Raw genomic sequence first — 19,663 nt, 5'->3', positions numbered from 1 at the left:
TGGCTTATTGTTGACTTCAGAGGCAAAGGATATTTTGCTCCTTTAATTACACAGGTCTGACTTAACATACAAGTCAGAAATTCATAGTCATAACTGATTAAAGAATGGTTATCCAGATATTCATACAGAATATAGTGGAGTTTTAATAATACTGAGTATAGCATGGCTCTGGCTCATAGAATGAGCCAGGCTTTGCTGTGCTGTGGCTTTCTACTGGGTGTGAGAGTAAATGGAGATAGCCTTTGCTGGCAGCACATGAAGCCCAACAGCTGCTGAACACCTGCATTAGCTTGCAAACGGTCTTGGTGAGGAGCCACCAGCACCCACAGCTGGGGTATAGAGATGTGTAGGGTTATACAGAATAAATCCCCAAGGCCTCACAGTACTCCTGCTTTGCTTTTACTTATTTCAGCTTTGGTGTGCAGCTTTCTAACTTTTGCCATTAACTGTGTGGATATCCAAGGATGCCATAAAGCTTAAGCTTAGTGCAAGCTGTGTGACAGCTCAGATTAGTGTCTCTAACTGTGACGTTTTACTGAGTAGCCAATTTTGCCTACCCATAATCATGTTCTTGCTGATGCACTCTCTGCAGCGCTTGCCCTAGTTGAAGCCAGAAGCTTCTCAGGACAAACAGCACACTTCCCTGACAGTTTGTACAGTCCTTATCAGCATGTAGGGGCTCAGCTTTTATCAGGGAATTTGGATATTGACTAGTCATAATAAATAAGATTAGCAGGAACAGTTTAGGGATATATTTCCACAGGGTGTCTGTTTATCCTGCCACATGTTTGGTGGGTATCCTTGGGGTTTCCTGGGTCTTCAGTTCTGTTCTACTGTGACATGGCTGACTGCTCAGGGTTTATTTTTGATAAAGGTGGCTTCAGCTACATGTCAAACACCTTTGTTTTTTCCTCTAGGCCACAAATGCCTCATAAATAAGACTTACAGTTTATATGCGAGGTTTACATACAGTAAATCTCTTTCCCAGCCACAAGGAAAGAGGCAGGATAAGACCATATCGCTTATGAAGAGGTCAGAGGTGATGGCAAAATTGTACACATGTAAGACAGTGAAATAATGCTGATGATCGATTGATAATACAAAATGTGGAGTGACAGATCAATGCTAGTGGTCTCTGTGCTTTATGTAGAGGGGCATCTCCTCCCCATTTGCCCTTCTCACCGTCACAGATACTGGCGTTCACACGGGATATTTGGCATAATGTGCTCTGACTACTTCTTTCAAGTCTGCACAAATGCAAGCAGGAGACACTTCCTGGATTGTCTATTGATACAGAAAATAAATAATCACTCGACTCCATGATTCCATAATATCTAATGATAGGTATTTAGCTGTATGGATCTATTTTTTCTTTTTTCCCATGGGATGATGCCACCTATTGGTCATCATTAAAAGAGGCAAAACAGTTCAAAGCAAAGAAGGCTAAACTTTTGACTGTTTTCCACAGTTCAATAACTAGACATCCCGAATGATGCTATCTCATTATAAAAGAAGAAAGAATAAAGGCAGAAGAAACACAGGCAACCCTATCTCCGGCAAAGAAAAAAGTCCATTAAAAAAAGAGAGGTAAGGTTTAACAAGATAATTTTTATTAATTTTTCCAACATAATCAAGTTTCATCAGTTTGAGGTTTTTCTTTGCTTGTTATTTTTACTGCAGTGTTTTAAGGGTGATCACCTTTAATTGACCTTGAACTTCCAGTGGTAAAATTATCAACATTTAAGATCAAGATGTCTGGCTATGAAATTATCTTTATTAAAAGCTAGCAGTCTGTGATAGTTTCCAACTTCCCACTTTTGAACTAAGACAAAACAGGCTGTGTCACTAATACAGGCTCCACTAAGGGCCATCCTGTCATATTGTCATGTTATTTACTGTTCGATTCCCTGGAATTGTGGCAGTTAGCAAGCTATCTAAGGAGTACCCTCCAGGGATGGATATCTGGTTTTGTTAACATTGAAATGATTGCTTCTCCTCAACTTTTTCTTCCTTTTTTTCCTGAAATAGTATATAGGTTGGGTCTCTGCAATCAGCTGGCTGAGAACAGGGGAGCGGAGGGGGAGATATCTTTCAATGTTCTCCCACTATGATCATAATAAAGCTTCTGTACAGCCTGTCCTAAATAGTTTTTGATTTTGTTTAGCTTATTCATAATCCCTGGTGGGAAATGTTTTTTAATCACTTAACTTCTGTAATATGACAGTAAAGTCAAGAGACTGGTTGGAACATTTCTTTTATAGAAACCTTGCAAAGCAGTGATCATAATAAATCTTCATATATTTTGTATTTGATTTTGTATTTAATTAAGTGTGCAGATGCTTTGAGCAACCTGGTCTAGTGGAAGGTATCCCTGCCCATGGCAGAAGTTTGGAACCAGATGCTCTTTAAGACCCCTTCCAACCCAAATCATTCTATGATTCATTCTATGACTATATGTTCTGCTCTTGCTCCTGTCATTATTATGTTAACAGTGCCTGAGACCAAGTTGGAATTGATTTCAAAGTTACTTTAAAACTTGGCACTTCTTTATGAAAATCTCCTGCATTTTCAGGTTCGACATATGGTCTCATTTCCTCCTGATGTTTGAAATAAGTATCCATCTTGGGCCCATCCAGACTCTTGCAAGCTGTTTGGTTTACAATCTTGACCTCAGCCTGCCTATAACAGGTTTATTAATACATAATTCTGCCCACCACGAAGGTCTGTTCAGAGTTTTGCTGCCTTGAAGGATCTCTGCCCACATATTTTTATATAGCTGCAAAATAATAATAAAAAAGGATTAATTCATATGGAAAATAAACCAAAGAAAAATTCTGTAAGAGAAATTATCTAACTTATTGGTTAAAAATGAGATTTTGATTGAATTTCTAGATAATAAATGTGAGCAATTATATACAGGCAAGAATAAACACAAAATTTCTAAGTACAGTAATCAGGTATCTGTGAAAATCATTTAGACTATCCTTGGCATGAGAGCAAGAAAACAGTAACCTTTATAATTTCTTGTTTTCAACTTGACATGAGTTGTATTATCAAAGGTAGCAATTGGAAACCAGGTTATATTAAGCTAATCTTTGTTCTGTCCAAACCTGAAGACTGTGTCTGAAAGTAGTCGTGCATGTCTGGTTTTACCTTTATTTCAACACATTTCGGGAAAGTAACATAACTTCTCTCACAGATGTGAACTGTTTGATCTGAGCCTAAGAAATTCTTCTCTCATAAGCAGATTGTTAATTCATCATCTTCATCAATTTGCAATTTTATGTGAAACAGTTTAAAAAAACCATATGGGAAGTAAATTCTGCAAAAGTATAATTTTAGCAATATTTGACAGTTCCTAATTAACTGAAGCTTAAAACTTTAAATAAGATCATAGAAATATGAGAAAAGAAAGGCCTTATATTCAGCAGTAAGCTGCAGTACAGTATAATATGATATTAAGATAGTATAAAAGCAGTTAGTGACATGAAGGGAAAAGCCTTTCTTCAACACCAAAGGATGGCTTGGCCCTGTATCACAGAATCATAGAATAGTTAGGGTTGAAAAGGACGTTAAGGTTATCTAGTTCCAACTCCCTTGCCAGGGGCAGGGATGCCTTATTCTAGATCATGTCGCCAAGGGCTCTGTCCAACCCAGTCTTGAACACCGCCAGGGATGGAGCATTCACAACCTCCCTGGGCAACCCATTCCAGTGCCTCGCCACCCTTACAGTAAAGAATTTCTTCCTTATTTCTAACCTAAACTTCCCCTGTTTAGGTTTTAACCCATTACCCCTTGTCCTGTCACTACAGTCCTTAATGAAGAGTCCATCCCCAACATCCTTATAAGCCCCCTTCAGATACTGGAAAGCTGCTATGAGGTCTCCACGCAGCCTTCTCTTCTCCAGGTGGAACAGCCCCAACTTTCTCAGCCTCTCTTCATATGGGAGGTGCTCCAGTCCCCTGATCATCCTCATGGTCCTCCTCTGGACTTGTTCCAACACTTCCATGTCCTTTTTATGTTGAGGACACCAGAACTGCACACAATACTCCAAGTGAGGTCTCCCGAGAGCAGAGTAGAGGGGCAGGATCACCTCCTTTGACCTGCTGGTCACGCTCCTGTTGACGCAGCCCATATAATGAATATAAAATACAGTTTTGCCTTGATTACATGGACTAGTGTTAACTATTTCATTCCAGATTTGATTCAATATTATCTAACAATTTAGAATTAGTCTTGAAATAAATATGGTGAGAAGTTCGCATACTTAAGTTGAAATTGTCAAAGCTTCTATGAGGAAACGCTGTCCACACCATCAAAGTTTCTTTTAAAGAGACTCTGAACTCTTTATTTAGTGCTTAAATCTGCCCATAGCAAATTTGGAAGCTTTTCTTCTGTTCTGATCTTCATCTGTGGCTCTTGGTGCAAGGCACTGCACTGCAGTGCAACGTAGGTTATCCTGAATTAAATTAATTTCTCTGTTATGCTTGGATAATCTATTCTTTATCATACTGTAATTTTTACTAAAATGTTTGCATTGGGCTTTAGAAGTTGCAAAGGTAGCGATGAATTAAATATAGACAGCCAGGAGACAAGGAGCTTCATTATTTTCTTTGAGTGAGAGATTGGAAGCCTTTTTCAAATTTCAGTTGAAAATATTTACACAAGTTGAAAACCACAGGCTTAAAGGCAGTTCAGAAAACCCTCCTGAATTCTGCAGAGCACGGTTTGGATACCACTGCTTAAATTATTTTCTCAATATGACTCAATGAATTTAAAGAAACTTTACTAAGTATTTGTATACAAGGAAGTCAGTATTTTTTAGAGTCCTATCTGCATGTGTCTCATATTATATTCCTAATATTAATCTCTAAAATTAATCTCTAGTATTAGTAAGCCTCTGTGGCTTCCTTGTTTGTGTGAGTTATGAGCTAGCCAAAGAGTAGATAGCCAAATCCATTACATGACAGCTTTATCAGCTGCTGATAAGAAATCTCCAGCTGACTGTTAGAAAGAGGGTAGTACTCTAGGAACAGATCTCTGTGTACTTGCACCATATTTTATATTCCTGCTTATAGCATCTGCTCTCAGCTTCTGTTAGAGACAAAGTAATGGTAAAAATGGGCTTTTGGCCAATGCAGATAGCCTTAACATTCTTACAGATGATGTCCCTTCTGTTACCGTCAGAATAACTACTAACCTCTTGACCTCTTTCATTAATTTAATCCTCAAAAATCTACAGAAATGGAAACAAAGTTTCCTGTGATGATCAATGTCCTCTTGTTGAGATGGCTGGGTACCTACAGCTTGTCTTTCCTCCTTTATTTGTAGAGACTGTGTTACCAAAGTAATCATTCTGTTAGGTCAGCGTCTCATTAGAAACATCTGGGCTGCCTTTTGTATCGCTTGATCACCATGGGAACGATGGACAACTTTAGACGTGAAGACACAAAGAATATTGAAGAGCACTGAGTACACTTGACTCAGCAACCCTGTCAAATATCCTGGCAGCCTTCCCAGGCTCTAGTGATTCTCTACAGGGTCTATCCACACTAAACCAAACAACCGTACTGTGACACTAGTCTCTGCATAACAGTAATGTCATGGCTTGGCCCTGCTGAGTGGGGTTGGCCAGTAAGCAAGAATTTTGGTTTGCTGAGACTTTGGAATGAAATACAGCTCTTTGAATATGTCAAGGAAAAAAGAGCAGAAAGAGATCATGACTGAGTATAGCCAAATCCATGGTGCAACCACATCCTGAATCCTGCTTGTAGGTCTGGTTATAACACCTCAGAAAGGATATGGCAGAACCAGGCAAGACAGAAGGAAAGTAAGGCCTGTAAGAGGAATTAAAAGGCCTCCACAGATAGTAAATGCATAAGGGCTGGGACTAGGATGTATTTTTTCACAATGCTCGTAGTTAAATTATGGAAATTATGGTGTCTTGGAAGCCAAAAGACAGCTGAATTTGGAAATGGATGGGAAAAATGAATAGAGGATAGATACATCTGTGGCTATTAAACAGAGTAATTCAAGTACAACCTATAGCATGAGGTATCTCTTAAACCACCAACTGCCAAAAGCTGAGACACCAGGGAAAGAACATCTCAATATTTCATCTGTTTCATACAGTGTTCTCCTTGGCCATCCTTTGTCAGTTACAGAGTATTCTGTGAACCGGATCCAGTATGGCCATTCTTATGCTCCTAATTCAACTTTTTTTTTGTGTGTGTAATTTAGACTATACAAAAAAATATCTCTCAGGCTTAACAAGGATGGATTGTATCTTCATTAAAGCAAGGAAAGATGCCAACAAAACTGCATCCTTCAAGTCTGTATTAAGATTACTGAGCTCCTTTGGATAATCTTGTCCCTGGTTAGTACAAGATACTCTCTATATCTTAGAATTCCCACTGGATAAACAGAATTCTCAAAGAATTGTGCAATTTCTGACATAATTTTTAGCTGGAACAAGTTTTACATTTTTCTTTCTCTTACTAAAATACACATTTTATGAAGAATTAAAAGAAAGAAATAATTTCTACACCATTTACATGCACATCACACAAACTGGGTGTAATGTGAATACCAATAAGGGCAGCAAAAATCCTAGGCAGAGAAGAAATACACCTTACTACATCTCCAAGGTATTAAGCTGTATACTGAAGACATGTTACTACTTAAGGAATCTTAGGAAGTGGTATAATTTTGTTGTTGTTGTTGCTGTTCAGCAGCACAGATGCCCACAAGAGCAAATTAAAGCAATGCCGTATGAATTTCCCATTGAAGACTATCTCTAGCAAATGCAAAATGTTATTTTCTGCTGACATCAATTTAACTCTAGTACTTTGCACTGAAAAAGTGTCTTTCTTTTCTTTCCTTTCGTAGCTGTGAACTGTTATGGCTACTTACAGGCAATACTTAATGATTAAACTCACAAATTACAAAATGGATTTTCTTACCTCTCCACTAGCTTTACCAATGGGAGAGTTGAGGATGAAGTCCGGAGGAGCAAAGACATCAACCAGGGCAACTGCATCATCCTTCAGCTGTTTAAAAAGAGAAAACATGCATTTGGCAACTTCTGTAGTTGCCTGTGCTTACCTGTGAACTAGAGTGGCATAAAGATTATTTTCATAAAGAACCAGGTATTGTTAACTTAAAAGAAATTAATGCAAGAAGTCTGGATTTATTTTGCTTTTTTAAGTCCTTTTGGCAGGGTAATTGCCAAGACAGCGATTTTTAAATGTTTTCCTCCCTCCTAAATGGTGGTTTTACAGCACATTTTCATCAAGATGATACTGTTTACATACATAAAACCCCATATTTTTGAACTCTAAAAACAATGTCCAGATTCTTCTTTGAAATTTAGTTACCTGTGAAGAATACAAACCAGTGTTAAGAATTCATGAGTCAACATAAAATAAGTAGAAAAAAATAACAGAACTGAACTGCAGTATTTCACTGGCTTTCCAATTAAGATTGTAAGGCCACAAATGATTGTGTCATATAAAAAATAACACTTACAAATGAGTGTTATTTAGTAAGCTATATATTCTTTTCATTTTTGGATAAATAAACTAGGACTGGATTCAGGGTCGATGAGCTACTAAGCTTTACAGGAAGTTATTCAGAAACTATTGATGTAACATATTGCTAATTTACCTCTTGAAGTACAGAATAACTGATACATCCCTTTTTCATTATTCATATACTATATCATTATCTAATCACAACAAACAATAATCACGGCTTACCCTGTAGCAGAGCTCCAGAATGGCATTCTGAATAAATTTACCAGCTTGTTCACCTGAAGCATAACCACCTGCAAATACATTCACAAAGAAGCTTATGCCAGTTACGGTTACTCTGATACAGTCCTTTTACAAAGAAGTTTATTAGTTCAGTTTCCAAGAGACTAAATAGATGCTTCTGTGTAACTGGAATTGGCTGCAGAATCATTGATCTAAGGCATTTGGAGCCTTTTCCACTAACAAGCTACACTACAGCATCTTGGTGCCTATCCCTTATCCTCTTCCCCAAGCACCAGACCACAGCAAAACTTGTGAGCCCTCCATCATCTCTGAGCTAAGAGTCTTTTGGGTTATTTTGTCACTCCAGATTCCTGCTCCTGAAAATTTTACCCTGAACAATTGTTTTTTAGTACACAGACAATAAGAAAATGCTCTTATCTAAATCCTAATTAGGATTCTTTCCTCCTGCCAAAAGACTTTTATAAATTGACATGCGCAGTACATTCAGGGAGCTGATCTCACCTTGGTAGAGCACAGCCAGATGTTTACTTAAAGACCAGAGTCCATAGAGAGCACTGAGTTTCTTAAGCACTGGCTGTAGAGTAGATGGTATGCTGGGATCATGAGTGTAGTCATGATATCTTTGTAAGACTGTTTGCTCAATAAAAGCAATGGCTAATGATCGACAGTAGTACACCTTAGGAAACAGAAAAGAAGATCACTGAGTGACAAAATACAAGGAACCAATCCTCAGCTGGCAGAAAACTGCATTGCTCTTTTGAAGTTAGTGGAGATTTGTTGATTTAGATCTGGTGACTTTGCTTGAAATTAAAGACAGTCTAAGAAGAAACTCTAGGAGAAAACCGTCTACAATGTCTTTGCAAAGGTTAGTCATGAAATGCATCATGAAATGCCTCCCAGAAATAAGATCCAAATTTTCTACTGCGTTCCAGTTTGAGTCCTGTCTTATACCAAAGGGAGCACAGATTGTACACACATTACTAGTGTAATTTGGCAGCTACACTCAGACAGGGATCTCTTCATCAGAGAGAAGATCATGCCAAATCAGGTTTGTTGAAGAAGACCAATGTAAACCATTGTAGGTTTACATTTATTTAATATTATACACTGCTTTATGAAGAAAATAAAGGTCTGCAAAGTGATTCAGTAACCTACCGAAAACATATTACGGTCCCTTCAAATAATAAATAAACAATCTGATCATGTTAGCATGAGTGGATTCTGTTTATGAATTGTAATAGATTGCAATGCATTTAGAAAGAACTACCCAACTAATCCTTGCCAACTATCTGATCAGAAAGGCAAATCACCAGTTACGGTCAATATGGAGTATAAAATCTTAAGCAACTGTACTCACATGGGAACATGTGTCTACTTTTATATATTCCAGCTTTGCTGGATCATGGCATATGTCCTATCACAAAAGACTGCTGAATGAAAACATTCTAGTCAGTGAACAGAAGGGAGTAAGAAACTGCTACTGTTGCGGCCAATTTGTTGCAATGCTGTAAACTGGTGTTTGGTTTTAGCACATATGTTTAGGTGTGGGTTGTTTGTTTTGGGTTTTTCGCTTGTTTTGTTTTGTTTCATTTAGAATTAGTTGATTAGCTTTCCTTTCTTTATTTTAAATACTCGTGCCATCCTTGCACTTAAATCCACTGTGGCATTTAAAAAAGGCATATTCCAAAGATCACCATCTCTCTTGACAGATGTTCAGTGACACACTTATGTTGAAGCTCAGATACAAGCATGAACTTCAAAACGCACAGCTATCCTCTGAAGGTTTACAAAGGACTTCCCCCCTGCTAGATGGACTTTTTTAGATATGTATGTCAATTGCCTAGTCAGAATGAAATAAATCATAACATCCCAAATGAAGCATTAAGTTCTATTCTTCAGTGCTATAATTCTATTTCCTTCTTTACCTTTGCTTGCACTTCTGTATTGTTTCTATCAAGCCATTCCCAAACCAAAATAACCTTGGGATAAGCTATGAATCCCTTCCATACCTCCCATAGCAGGAACAAATATTATATATTAGTCAGCCACTGGGCTGACAGAAAAGTGCTCCTTCATCCCAGAAAGTTTTAAATCAAATATGCATACATATTTAAAGCAAAGCTTGCAAATCATTTTCAGATGTTTTTGAGGCATACCATTTAAAATAACAATTCCCACTGTCCTGAAGATGAATTGTAGGAAGAAAAGCTAATGACCTAAGGTAGATCAATGCCTATCTCAAAAGCAGTTGTGTGCCTAAGTAAATTTTAGCACATCTGAACGTAAAAGAGAACCTTCATACTTCTGAGTAAAGCATTCTCTAACACACTGGCCCTGGCACCAGCTTCCCAAGAGCTGGCCAACTGTCAGGCAATCAGACGTGAATTCCTGGCAATTCACATTCTGAATTTGACCCTGAGGAGTTTCTCTAATAATCTGCTTCTAGGGTAAAAACCAGGAAAGGTTTCTTCCACTCTACCAGTGGTTTCACACAGACCATCCCCTAGCTGAAGCTAGGCTGGCTCTTTCTAAGTGCAGAGTTGAATATTCCTTCCTGTTTTTTAATGAGCTTTGCAGATAAAGTGAATGACACTGGCCATCTTCAGGGAACAGATGTCTCTCCTTGGTGACAAATGACAAGTGTTCTTTCCTTGGATACGAGACAGATTTTCTCATGGAATTAATGGAAAAATTTGGGGAGCATGGCGATATACACTGAAATTTGGAGTTAAGCCATCCCTAGCTGTTAAAACTCTCTGGTGAGAGCGTGGATCTGCTATATGTAGATTGTCAGTGTTTCCTTTTCAGGTTCCAATACTGTCAGTTTGGTATCTTTCATGAGTACTTTGCACTATAGAAATTAGAGACGGAAAAGACCTATTAGGTCATCTAGTTTACCTACCTGCCAGAGCAAGATTCTTTCCTACAGTACGTATTTGGCCACAAGAGCATATGGAGATGTAATAATCACATGCTGCAGCAGATTTAATAGTAGTAGATTTAGTCTTCAGAAGTTGCTATCAAAATTACAGACACAACACAGCACATGTCTGCAATTTTTCTGAGTGGAAATATGTCCTCGAAGACTTCTGCTAATGGTTACTGTCCTCCTGCTATCATGTCCTATACAATGGATAGGTATTACTTTTTATTACTTTTTATTAATTAGTTATTTGACTTTATGCTTGAAGAAATGATACTTGACACAAGAATGTAAAATTAAGAGGATCTGACAAACTTGGATGAAAACAAGTAAATAAAATAAGAAAGCTGAACAAGTATTACCTGACAGTTGTTTTTTGCCTCAAAATTACTTCGTCCAGACTGCTTCTCCTTCCTGAGCTTTACGTCACTTTCTTTGAGCAGGTAGCAAACCAACCATTTATATGCTGCTAAAGGAACTGTGAAAAAGAGATAACCAAAATCCTTGACCTTCACATTTATAATGCAAGAACTCACATGAGGATTCTATTGCAGTCTCATTTTTTGTTATCCAGGATGAAAGTGTTCATTAACCAATCTATTAACATGACACGTTGCACATTACTGTATATATAAGACATAAGATAATCAGATTGTAACTGTACAGTGAAGACATACCACGCCTGACCATACACTAGCTCAAACCCACTCCAAGCTAAAAGACAAGATAAATCCACAGCCCAATTTAGATTTCAGACTCGATCAAATATTTTTAGGTTATTATTTTCTTCCCATATTAAGAGTCAGGTCTGCAAGGTACTAAGTTGTTTTGGAGAATACAAGAACAGAAGGCAGTCCACATTTAGTGGAAGCACATGACTGCTAGATTGCCAAAGTGGCTAAATGTAATCACATTTAAATGACCTGCTTTGTAACACATAAATGTGTTACATTTCTAGATTAGCCTGGAACTCTTAAGGGAAAAAAAAACACTACAGCATAAAGTCCTTTTATGAATTCTGCTTGCTTGTGTCTTACCTTAAGATTTAACGTAGTATATTTAGGCAATTGTGAGTGTTCACATGCTGCCTAAATTTAGGCACTGATATTAACAGTCCAGTTTCTAACAGAATGGAAAAATAAACAGATTCAGATATTTTTAAAACTATAGTCTTGTACAATAAGCATTACAAGACAAGAGAGAACATGTGCTTAGGTATCAGCTTGTGCTCTCCTGGGTTTCACAAGCTGGAGATACAGAACAATGAAGAAAACAAGCATTTGTTTTGAGCTAGTCTTTGCCTTATAAGTTTTTGTATTTTGAAGTTATTCAGATTTTACCCCACAGCTATTATACTATCTCACTTGATACTATGCATCATTATCCAAAGGTCAGCTTTTTTTGCAATTACTTGAGCACTGAAGTGGTCACTGAATTCCAGAAATCAATTAGATTGCCCCTTATATATTATGGCTGGAGTTTCTTTCCCTAGTATGTTCTCAGCTTCACAAACTCACTTTTGCTCAATGCCCTGTCACTATCTCATTATCTGCTCATTACTTTGTTAATTTTTGCCTCCAAGGGCCAATCTGGGCTCACAGTGATATAAAAGTGGGAACAGTACCTAATATCATACTTGATTTGATTATAGCAGAGTAAGCCAGAAAAACTGCAGGGGATTTTCTTTCACCATTACTCATTTCTCTCTATGCAACCAAAAGCAATTGTCAAAAGCAGACATGCTTAAAGCCTTTTCAACATATTTCTAAATTGCTTGTATGGCTTTCTAAAATAAGATATTTTAGTGATACAAGCTAGTGGCAATCAATGCTCCTTACAATAGTTTCACTTAACAACAATACAGTGGCAAACAAACCTAGATCACAAATGCTATTTTAGAGGAACAAAAATGGAAGAAAAATATCCCTCATTTTAGAATTGAGGCTGGGGGGCAACAGGACATACTTTGAAATGCAAATTATCTTCTTAGTAAACTGAAATGCATCTAACACAAAGAAATTCAGCAAACAGTAACAGGACAAATATCTAATATATAGCAGAGGCTGAATCTTAAATCTATGGATCCTTTACTCTGGAAAGGAATCTAAGATTCTAGAATCAGTTTAACAACAGCAGAAGGCTACCTGTGGAGTCCATGCAATCTTCAACACTATTGGCTGTGAATTTCCAGCCAAGGATATGATGGTAGTCTTGCAAAACATTTATTGTTCCCAAAGGGGATTCAAAAGGAGCTTTATCTGAAATACCAAAGAAAATAAAAATTATTTATGAGAAAAGAAATCAGAGCCTTTGGAACTAAAAGCCTATTACAAAGCCATGCATACATTTGATAGGCCAGATGCAATTTGGCCCTAATATTTATTTTATTCTGGCCTAGTCCAGCCAAGTGAGGACTGGTGGACAAGTGCTGAAAGACCTGACATCACTACCTATAGGTAGTGATGGGTAGCCCCATAAGATTCAATTCCTATTGCTGAGTTTTCGAGTTCTGTAAAATGCTGGTAAAATGCGCTACTAGAAAGTGAAAACAAAATCTAGAGAACTACAAAATGGATATTGCTACCAAGTTGGGCAATACAAACAATTTTAAGTACAATGAGGAGAGGGTGTAGGAGTAGGTTCATTGAACTAAACCTCACTTTTCAAGGAGTAAGATACTACTTAGCCTAACTAGGGATAGCAAAACTAGGGATAGCTAGCTTCTGCAAGACTTAGGAGAAAGAACATTTATTGCAAAAAATACCTTTGTATTGTGAATGTATCATATGATGGAGTCTGTAGCACATTATTTATGCTCTACAAAATGATTAAATGACTGTAAATTGCTTTCAGTATGAAATTGCCTCCTAATTCCATTAGCTACACACTGTTGGGTCCAGCACAGGATTCCACAATGAAAACTTACCTCTTATGCAATTCATCCAGCTCATTAAGTAGTTGCTGGTTTGCTGAAGTAGGACGTTGTTATCTCCCTCATATGTGCAGTTTGGATCATTGTCATTTCGGATATCACCAAGACGGTTCACTTAGTAAGAACAAGTGCACAATTCTATATATTGTAATGTATTAATAGAAGCTAAAGAGCTGTTAAATAATTATTCTCTGACAAAATGCAAGACAGTTGTCTATTCCTATATGTATAGTTATTGATACCATCAGATGAGCCTGAAAGCTCACCGTTTAGCTTGTGAAAATGGACATACTGGAAAGATTTTACTAAAATGTAGCATTCATCTTACAAGAGGAGTTTTCATTTATGAAGTCTGTATCTTTTGGATCATTACTTTTGGAAGACTGAATCACACGTACAGTCCGTCCAAATGCTGGTGCAGATGCTGAATGGGTTTGGTGGGTTTTTTTGTGGTATCAGGTATGAAAGGAGCTTTAAAAACACAGACAAGAGGGAAAAAAAACTTTCTAAACATATTCCTAACACTCACACACCATGACACAACAACATTCAAAGAACACATGAACATAACCGTTCTCCTTCTGATCAGTGTATGCAGTAGTCTGCAACTTACTGGCAAGGTAACCATGTCCTCCACAAGCTTCTCGGCATTCCTGGACTGCCTGCTGAGCAGTCCAAGAAGCCAGTGGTTTGCTGGCCGCACATAAGGCATGAATCTCGCGTCCCAAATCAACCTGTGTGAAAAGCAAGTTACAAATGAGTAGTAACTTTTACACAAATTAAGTTTATGGCCAATTAAAGCCATAGCTACGTGTACTGCTTTATAATGAAGAGTTACCGGCAATACATACGTAACGTTGAGATCTATGTGAGTATATATATATTGCTGCCACAAAAAAAACCCTGCCACAACTGGAAAACCTTCAGCACTAACTTTCTTATGTAGGACAGAAATAATTTGTGCCAAGCAATGGTCACATGGGTGTATCTCAGCTCAGATGCGCCAGCTGACATGCATGGCATGGGATAGTTCACTTTTTCCTCTCAAAGGAAAGGCAGGTGGTTGAAGGTGGCATGTTCAGAGAAAGCTCCTATCCCCTCTTTGACATAAGCAATCCCTCTCTCCCCAGTCAGCAAGGGGATATTTATAATATTTACTGCCTTACATGGTTTTCATTAACCTTTCAAGTATCAATTTTTGCAGGGTAGGAAAACTTAAATGCACCCCCTCAAGTTCCAGAGACTCACAGTAGCCTGAATTTACACTAACTCTGTTAGCCCTGCTAAGAAAATGTGTTTGGAACTCCAGTTTCTGGAGATATTGTGTTGATATTGCCAAAGCCTGGTTTTAGTTTGTTTCTTTGTTTGTTTGACATCCCCTGTAAAACAAAGGAATTCATAAGGATTACATTCTTAACATTGTGAACAACCAGATTTTTTCTATCATGATTTCTTTTGTGATAGCCACAGTTTTGCCTAAGATTAGTGACTGCAATGGAAACCTCCAGAGGTAAAATATCAAATTAAAAACATCAAACAGATTCTTCTGAAGTTTGTGCAGAGAGAAGAAATCAGAATACCCAGGCATTAGTACACAAATCTTTCATTAGTTTTATTTTAGCTCAAAAAACCCCTGAGTGTTTAAGTGAGATCTGAGCAATACAGAGGCAGCACAAAGGCCCTAAGGATTAATATTGTTGAACATTTAAAACATAAATCAAATTTAAAAAAAACCATAGAAAAGTACAGTGTGGTTATTTTGGTTGAGAATCCATCCTTGCAGAGACAGATAGATCAAACTATTTCCTCTATAAAGGGGTTACGTTTACTTCGAATGGTATGATTGTGGATGAAAAATTCAGCATTGAGACTCAACAGTCTTAACCTTTTTCTCCAAAAATATTTATCCTAATACAGGAATATGAATTGTGAACTCAAGCCAGAGTTCTAGTCTGTGCAGAAATTAAGAACAGTATCATTTCAGAGAGCCTTTGATATATGCCCTCTGAGGTATCATTTATAAGTTATTCAGTCGAATTTGCATTACCATCACACATTTATGATAAACATAACCTTAAATCCCATAGAAATCTATAAAACTTTAACCATTCCATCAAAACTAATCTGGATGCTTTTCTGAATGCAACTTTAATCACTACTTTGTATTTCCCACATTTCTGAGATATTGTGAAATCTTGATTTTAAGATGGCCTAGGATGTCTAAGTAGGTCCTTCATTTCAAGTTTATTTTAGCAAGAACTCAGTGAAGAAGAAGTATGTAAATATCTCACCTGTCTCTGACTCCTTTGCTTTGTCAATAAGCCTGCATAAAATTCTACAAAGTTCTCAAGCAGGGACTTGCAGAAATAATCTAAGGCATACGTAGCAGCCAGATAAGGAAGAAGACGCCATTGCTAGAATAGAAATTAAACAGATTCGACTGCAAATCAATATATATTTTTTAGTTATATATATGTAAGTATCTTATAATATTGAACCAACCTATTTGTTTTTGCTTTGTTCAAATTGGAAACCTGTTTCATGGAGATAACATAAATATAACCGTCTATAAACATAATGAAGTATAACCATACACAAGTCACAGTTACATTACTCTAATTCATGCATTTTATGAATTTGTGATAACCATCCTGTTAAACCAGTGAAAAAGTTCACTGAAGGTATTTTTGCCCTGTGTTTATACAATGTCTGGCATGCTGGGGCCAGTCATGATTTATGTGTTTCTTCAGTAACAGCATGACAGAGGTTATAACTGCTTCACTTGCCTGTTCAGTGCTGAATGTGTATTAGTGCTGGTTGCATTCTGTGGAAAAAAAAAGCAAGTCTGGGAAGCAGAGAAAAAAAGCATCTTTGCTGCTCCGCGCAACTCAAAGCCCTTCATGGGAAAAGACAAACTGTTTGAGGAAGCTTTTTTGGTGGAGCAATAAGCGAATGAGGTATTCAGCAAGTAGACGGAACAAGCCAAAACTGAGAAAAACAGAGACTTGGAGAATAGTAGGAAACAGATCCTGACTTATACAGAAGAGGTGAAATGAAGGCAGCTTTCACCAGTTTTTAGAAACCCGTGAAATCTTTTAAAGTTGCAAGACTAAGTGCAAACCTGGGAAAAAACACCCATTTTGCAAAGACAAGCTGGGCCGGTTCGTTCTCAGCACTTCTTATACATTAACCTTTCTCATTCAGCAGAGCTGAGTTTTCTATTTCCCGATTACCCTACATCTCTTGTTCTATTTTTTCACAGCAAAATGTGTTTTTCATCCGCAAAATCTGCAAACGTTGGTTCTATTCCTCTCAAAGTAAGTGCTATCTTAGATTTTACCACAGTGAATGTCATTGAGTTCTATACTTTCAAAGCATAAAGGCTAAGAAAAGAGAAAATTAGTATAGCAGCAAAAGAGGCACTAACATTTTTACACAAATAGTACTTTTTACATCTGCAGTACTTTCATGTGTGTGTAGAAGACAGTCTTTCTCTGAAAAGGTAACTATTACAGAATGTTTTGGGGGTTTGCTGTTCCAAGAACTTATGTCAAAAGCCTGATTATACCAGGAGAATGTCTTGAGTTGGACACTGGTTCTAGACGTTGAAGAATGTCAAGAACCTCCCTAGCTGCACTAGGAATGACGCTTCAGATGACACAGACAACTTTGATTTCACTAACTTCAGTGTTGTTATTTTGATCTGCAGTAGCTCTGAGTTTAATTATATGAAAGTCTGCAGATGTGAATTCCAAAGTACTTACCTGCATTTGATATTCAAGAACGGGTATTTCTTCATCATCAGTTGGTCCAAACTGACGGCGAGCTGCTGAGAAGCGAATGGCTATTGGTAGGGCAAGCTTTAAATTGGTAATGGAAATTGCCATGACGAAAATTCTGCCAGTGGATAAGGATCCCAGAGCTGCACTGAAATGCTCTTTAGCATCCTGAATGAACAAAAGGCACAGACTGAACGGTGAGGCTAATGTTTTGTTTACATCCCCCATGAAGATACAACTCTGGTAGCAGGATCAGAAGCCCACTGGACTGGCCAATTTTGGTCTTTGACACATTCAGATATGACGTTCAGGCAAGATTCAAAGTAGTTTCTCTAAACTACTCAACGAAAAGAGCACAAAGTCAGTAAAATCAGTGAGTTGAGACATCCCTGAAAGGCAACTAAAAACCCAGCATTCTGAGTATTGTGAAATTGACAACAGCCCTATCTAAGTTCAGGTATCTAGGACTTCCCAACATGAGAGGCCTATGCTCCTCTCTTAACCTACTTATACCTTCATATATTTAATGAACTGTATTAATGAAACAAAACCTTGATAACCTTGATTCATACCTTGACTGAACTTGAGTACTTCCCCTCAGGTGTCACATCTCCAGCCATATTCAATATGTTTTCTTTAGGTATCCTGACATTGTGGAACATGGCAAACCTGTTGAAACAAATACACAAGCAATGTAAAACCTACCCTGACATGGTGTCTACATTACACAAAAAAAAAGGTCACAATGAAGACACGCTTGCACAATGATCTCAGGCATATCACTGAACTGAAAACACTGCTCATCAAGCCAGGTGGCAGTTTAAGGAGAGTATGCCTGGGAGATCAAAGTCTTTCAGAATAGGCAGAATGTCCTGAATATTTGTATTCTTCAGGAAGAAAGTGTATGAACTGTTTCACCCAAACGGGCAATACAACTTGGCACAGTAGCAGTAAGATCAGCTCCATGCACGAATACCTCAGTATCTAATAGCACTTGAAAAGCTGTATTTGTAATAAAAGCAAATTCCTTTTTCCTGCCAATATAGGCTGATCTATTTAACAAGGCTCATGAGAGCCAGGTCTTTCACATTAATAAATTACATAAGGCCTGTATGGCTGCATGCGCTTTAAAATTACAAGTTGTTTCCAAGGAAACATATCTGCATACCAAATTTATTCTGCCTTAGAGATACACTGTATTTTCGGACTTAGCCATAGAGAAAAGTGTGCTATCCTAACCAAGAACCAGCTGCCTTGATGATGCTAAAAAGAGATTTATGAAGTGCCAGTTTCTGTGAGACTGCTTTGTAAAACAGAAGCAAATTCAGAATTTAAAAAAAATCTGATTTTCATCTTTGTTAATATTTTTTTCATATCACTGAAAATAAAAAATGTCATTCAAAAAAGACCTTTTGCTTAAATTCAATTTCTCTGTTCCCTATATCACAAGTAAAATCCATTACAACTAAAACTGCATTGCAACCCCAATATTTTTAAGCAGTAGCATGCATGCTAGAACTTGAGCTTTTTAATTATTATTACTCATTACTTTATTTACAGAAGAGAGTGTGTGGCCAGATTTAGGTCCCTAGTTTAGCACTCTCTTTTCCCAGTGACATCGATAGAATTACAAGCAGGTGCTTCCTCCTAGAAGCTTACAATCCAAGCATAAGGCATGAAGCTACAAGTGTGTTCAAAGTTCTGGTGAGCAGACACTAACTACTGAAGGATATTTTCTTAATATGATACCTGCTAGTCACGGCACATTGGCAGCTAAGCACTGGCATTGTTTTATAAGTCATTAGAGCAAATGAGAATTTTAAGGAGAAATCTAAGTGGTGAAAGTAAGAGAGCTTCATGGATGTTTAGAAACAATCCCAAGTAGGAAAAGATGCATGGAAGAAAGCAGTGAAATATTATTTTTAAAGCTACTGAATAGGTGATAAAACTGGAATCATAAACCAGACTAAAGGAAGAGTTGACCTAACAGAGAGATTATACAACTTTTGGGGCACAGATTAGGAAGTTTCAAAGGCCTCCAGCTCTTGGGCCTTCTCTTTGGAAATAGATATTCGGAGCATGTTTAGTCCTATGTGTAATGAACGGTAAGATTTGTGGTAGTAATAACAATGAACAAGGTGGCAAAATGTCCTTTTGTGGTTTACACTGCAGTGATTAATTCAATACATTCAGCAAACCCCTGCAGTTGCAGAAAATAACTTATATTGATATGTGCTTGAAACGCTAGAGATCT

The 19,663-nt window shown here is 37.5% G+C and overlaps 1 protein-coding gene across 5 annotated transcripts in view; it reads right to left on the bottom strand.

Annotated features, from left to right (window-relative positions):
- Positions 1-1,652: 1,652 nt before the first annotated feature.
- The window catches only part of ACOX3 (acyl-CoA oxidase 3, pristanoyl), a gene marked incomplete at its 5' end in the record, with an annotated part of 31,601 nt that continues 13,590 nt past the window's right edge, over positions 1,653-19,663 (bottom strand). For 2 of the 5 annotated variants that reach the window (XM_080622335.1, XM_080622337.1), the window contains 11 exons: positions 1,653-2,776; positions 6,963-7,049; positions 7,758-7,825; positions 8,277-8,451; positions 11,061-11,176; positions 12,843-12,956; positions 13,625-13,744; positions 14,244-14,364; positions 15,922-16,044; positions 17,395-17,577; positions 17,982-18,078. In XM_080622335.1, the coding sequence (XP_080478461.1) occupies positions 2,657-2,776; positions 6,963-7,049; positions 7,758-7,825; positions 8,277-8,451; positions 11,061-11,176; positions 12,843-12,956; positions 13,625-13,744; positions 14,244-14,364; positions 15,922-16,044; positions 17,395-17,577; positions 17,982-18,078 (1,324 nt within the window). In that variant the 3' untranslated portion in view covers positions 1,653-2,656. The other 3 variants (XM_080622336.1, XR_013957283.1, XR_013957284.1) reach the window with 3 other exon arrangements.

This window comes from Psittacula echo (assembly GCF_963264785.1).
Source record: "Psittacula echo genome assembly, chromosome: 1".
NCBI lineage: Eukaryota > Metazoa > Chordata > Aves > Psittaciformes > Psittacidae > Psittacula > Psittacula echo.
This window is presented reverse-complemented; position numbering and strand designations above follow the sequence as displayed.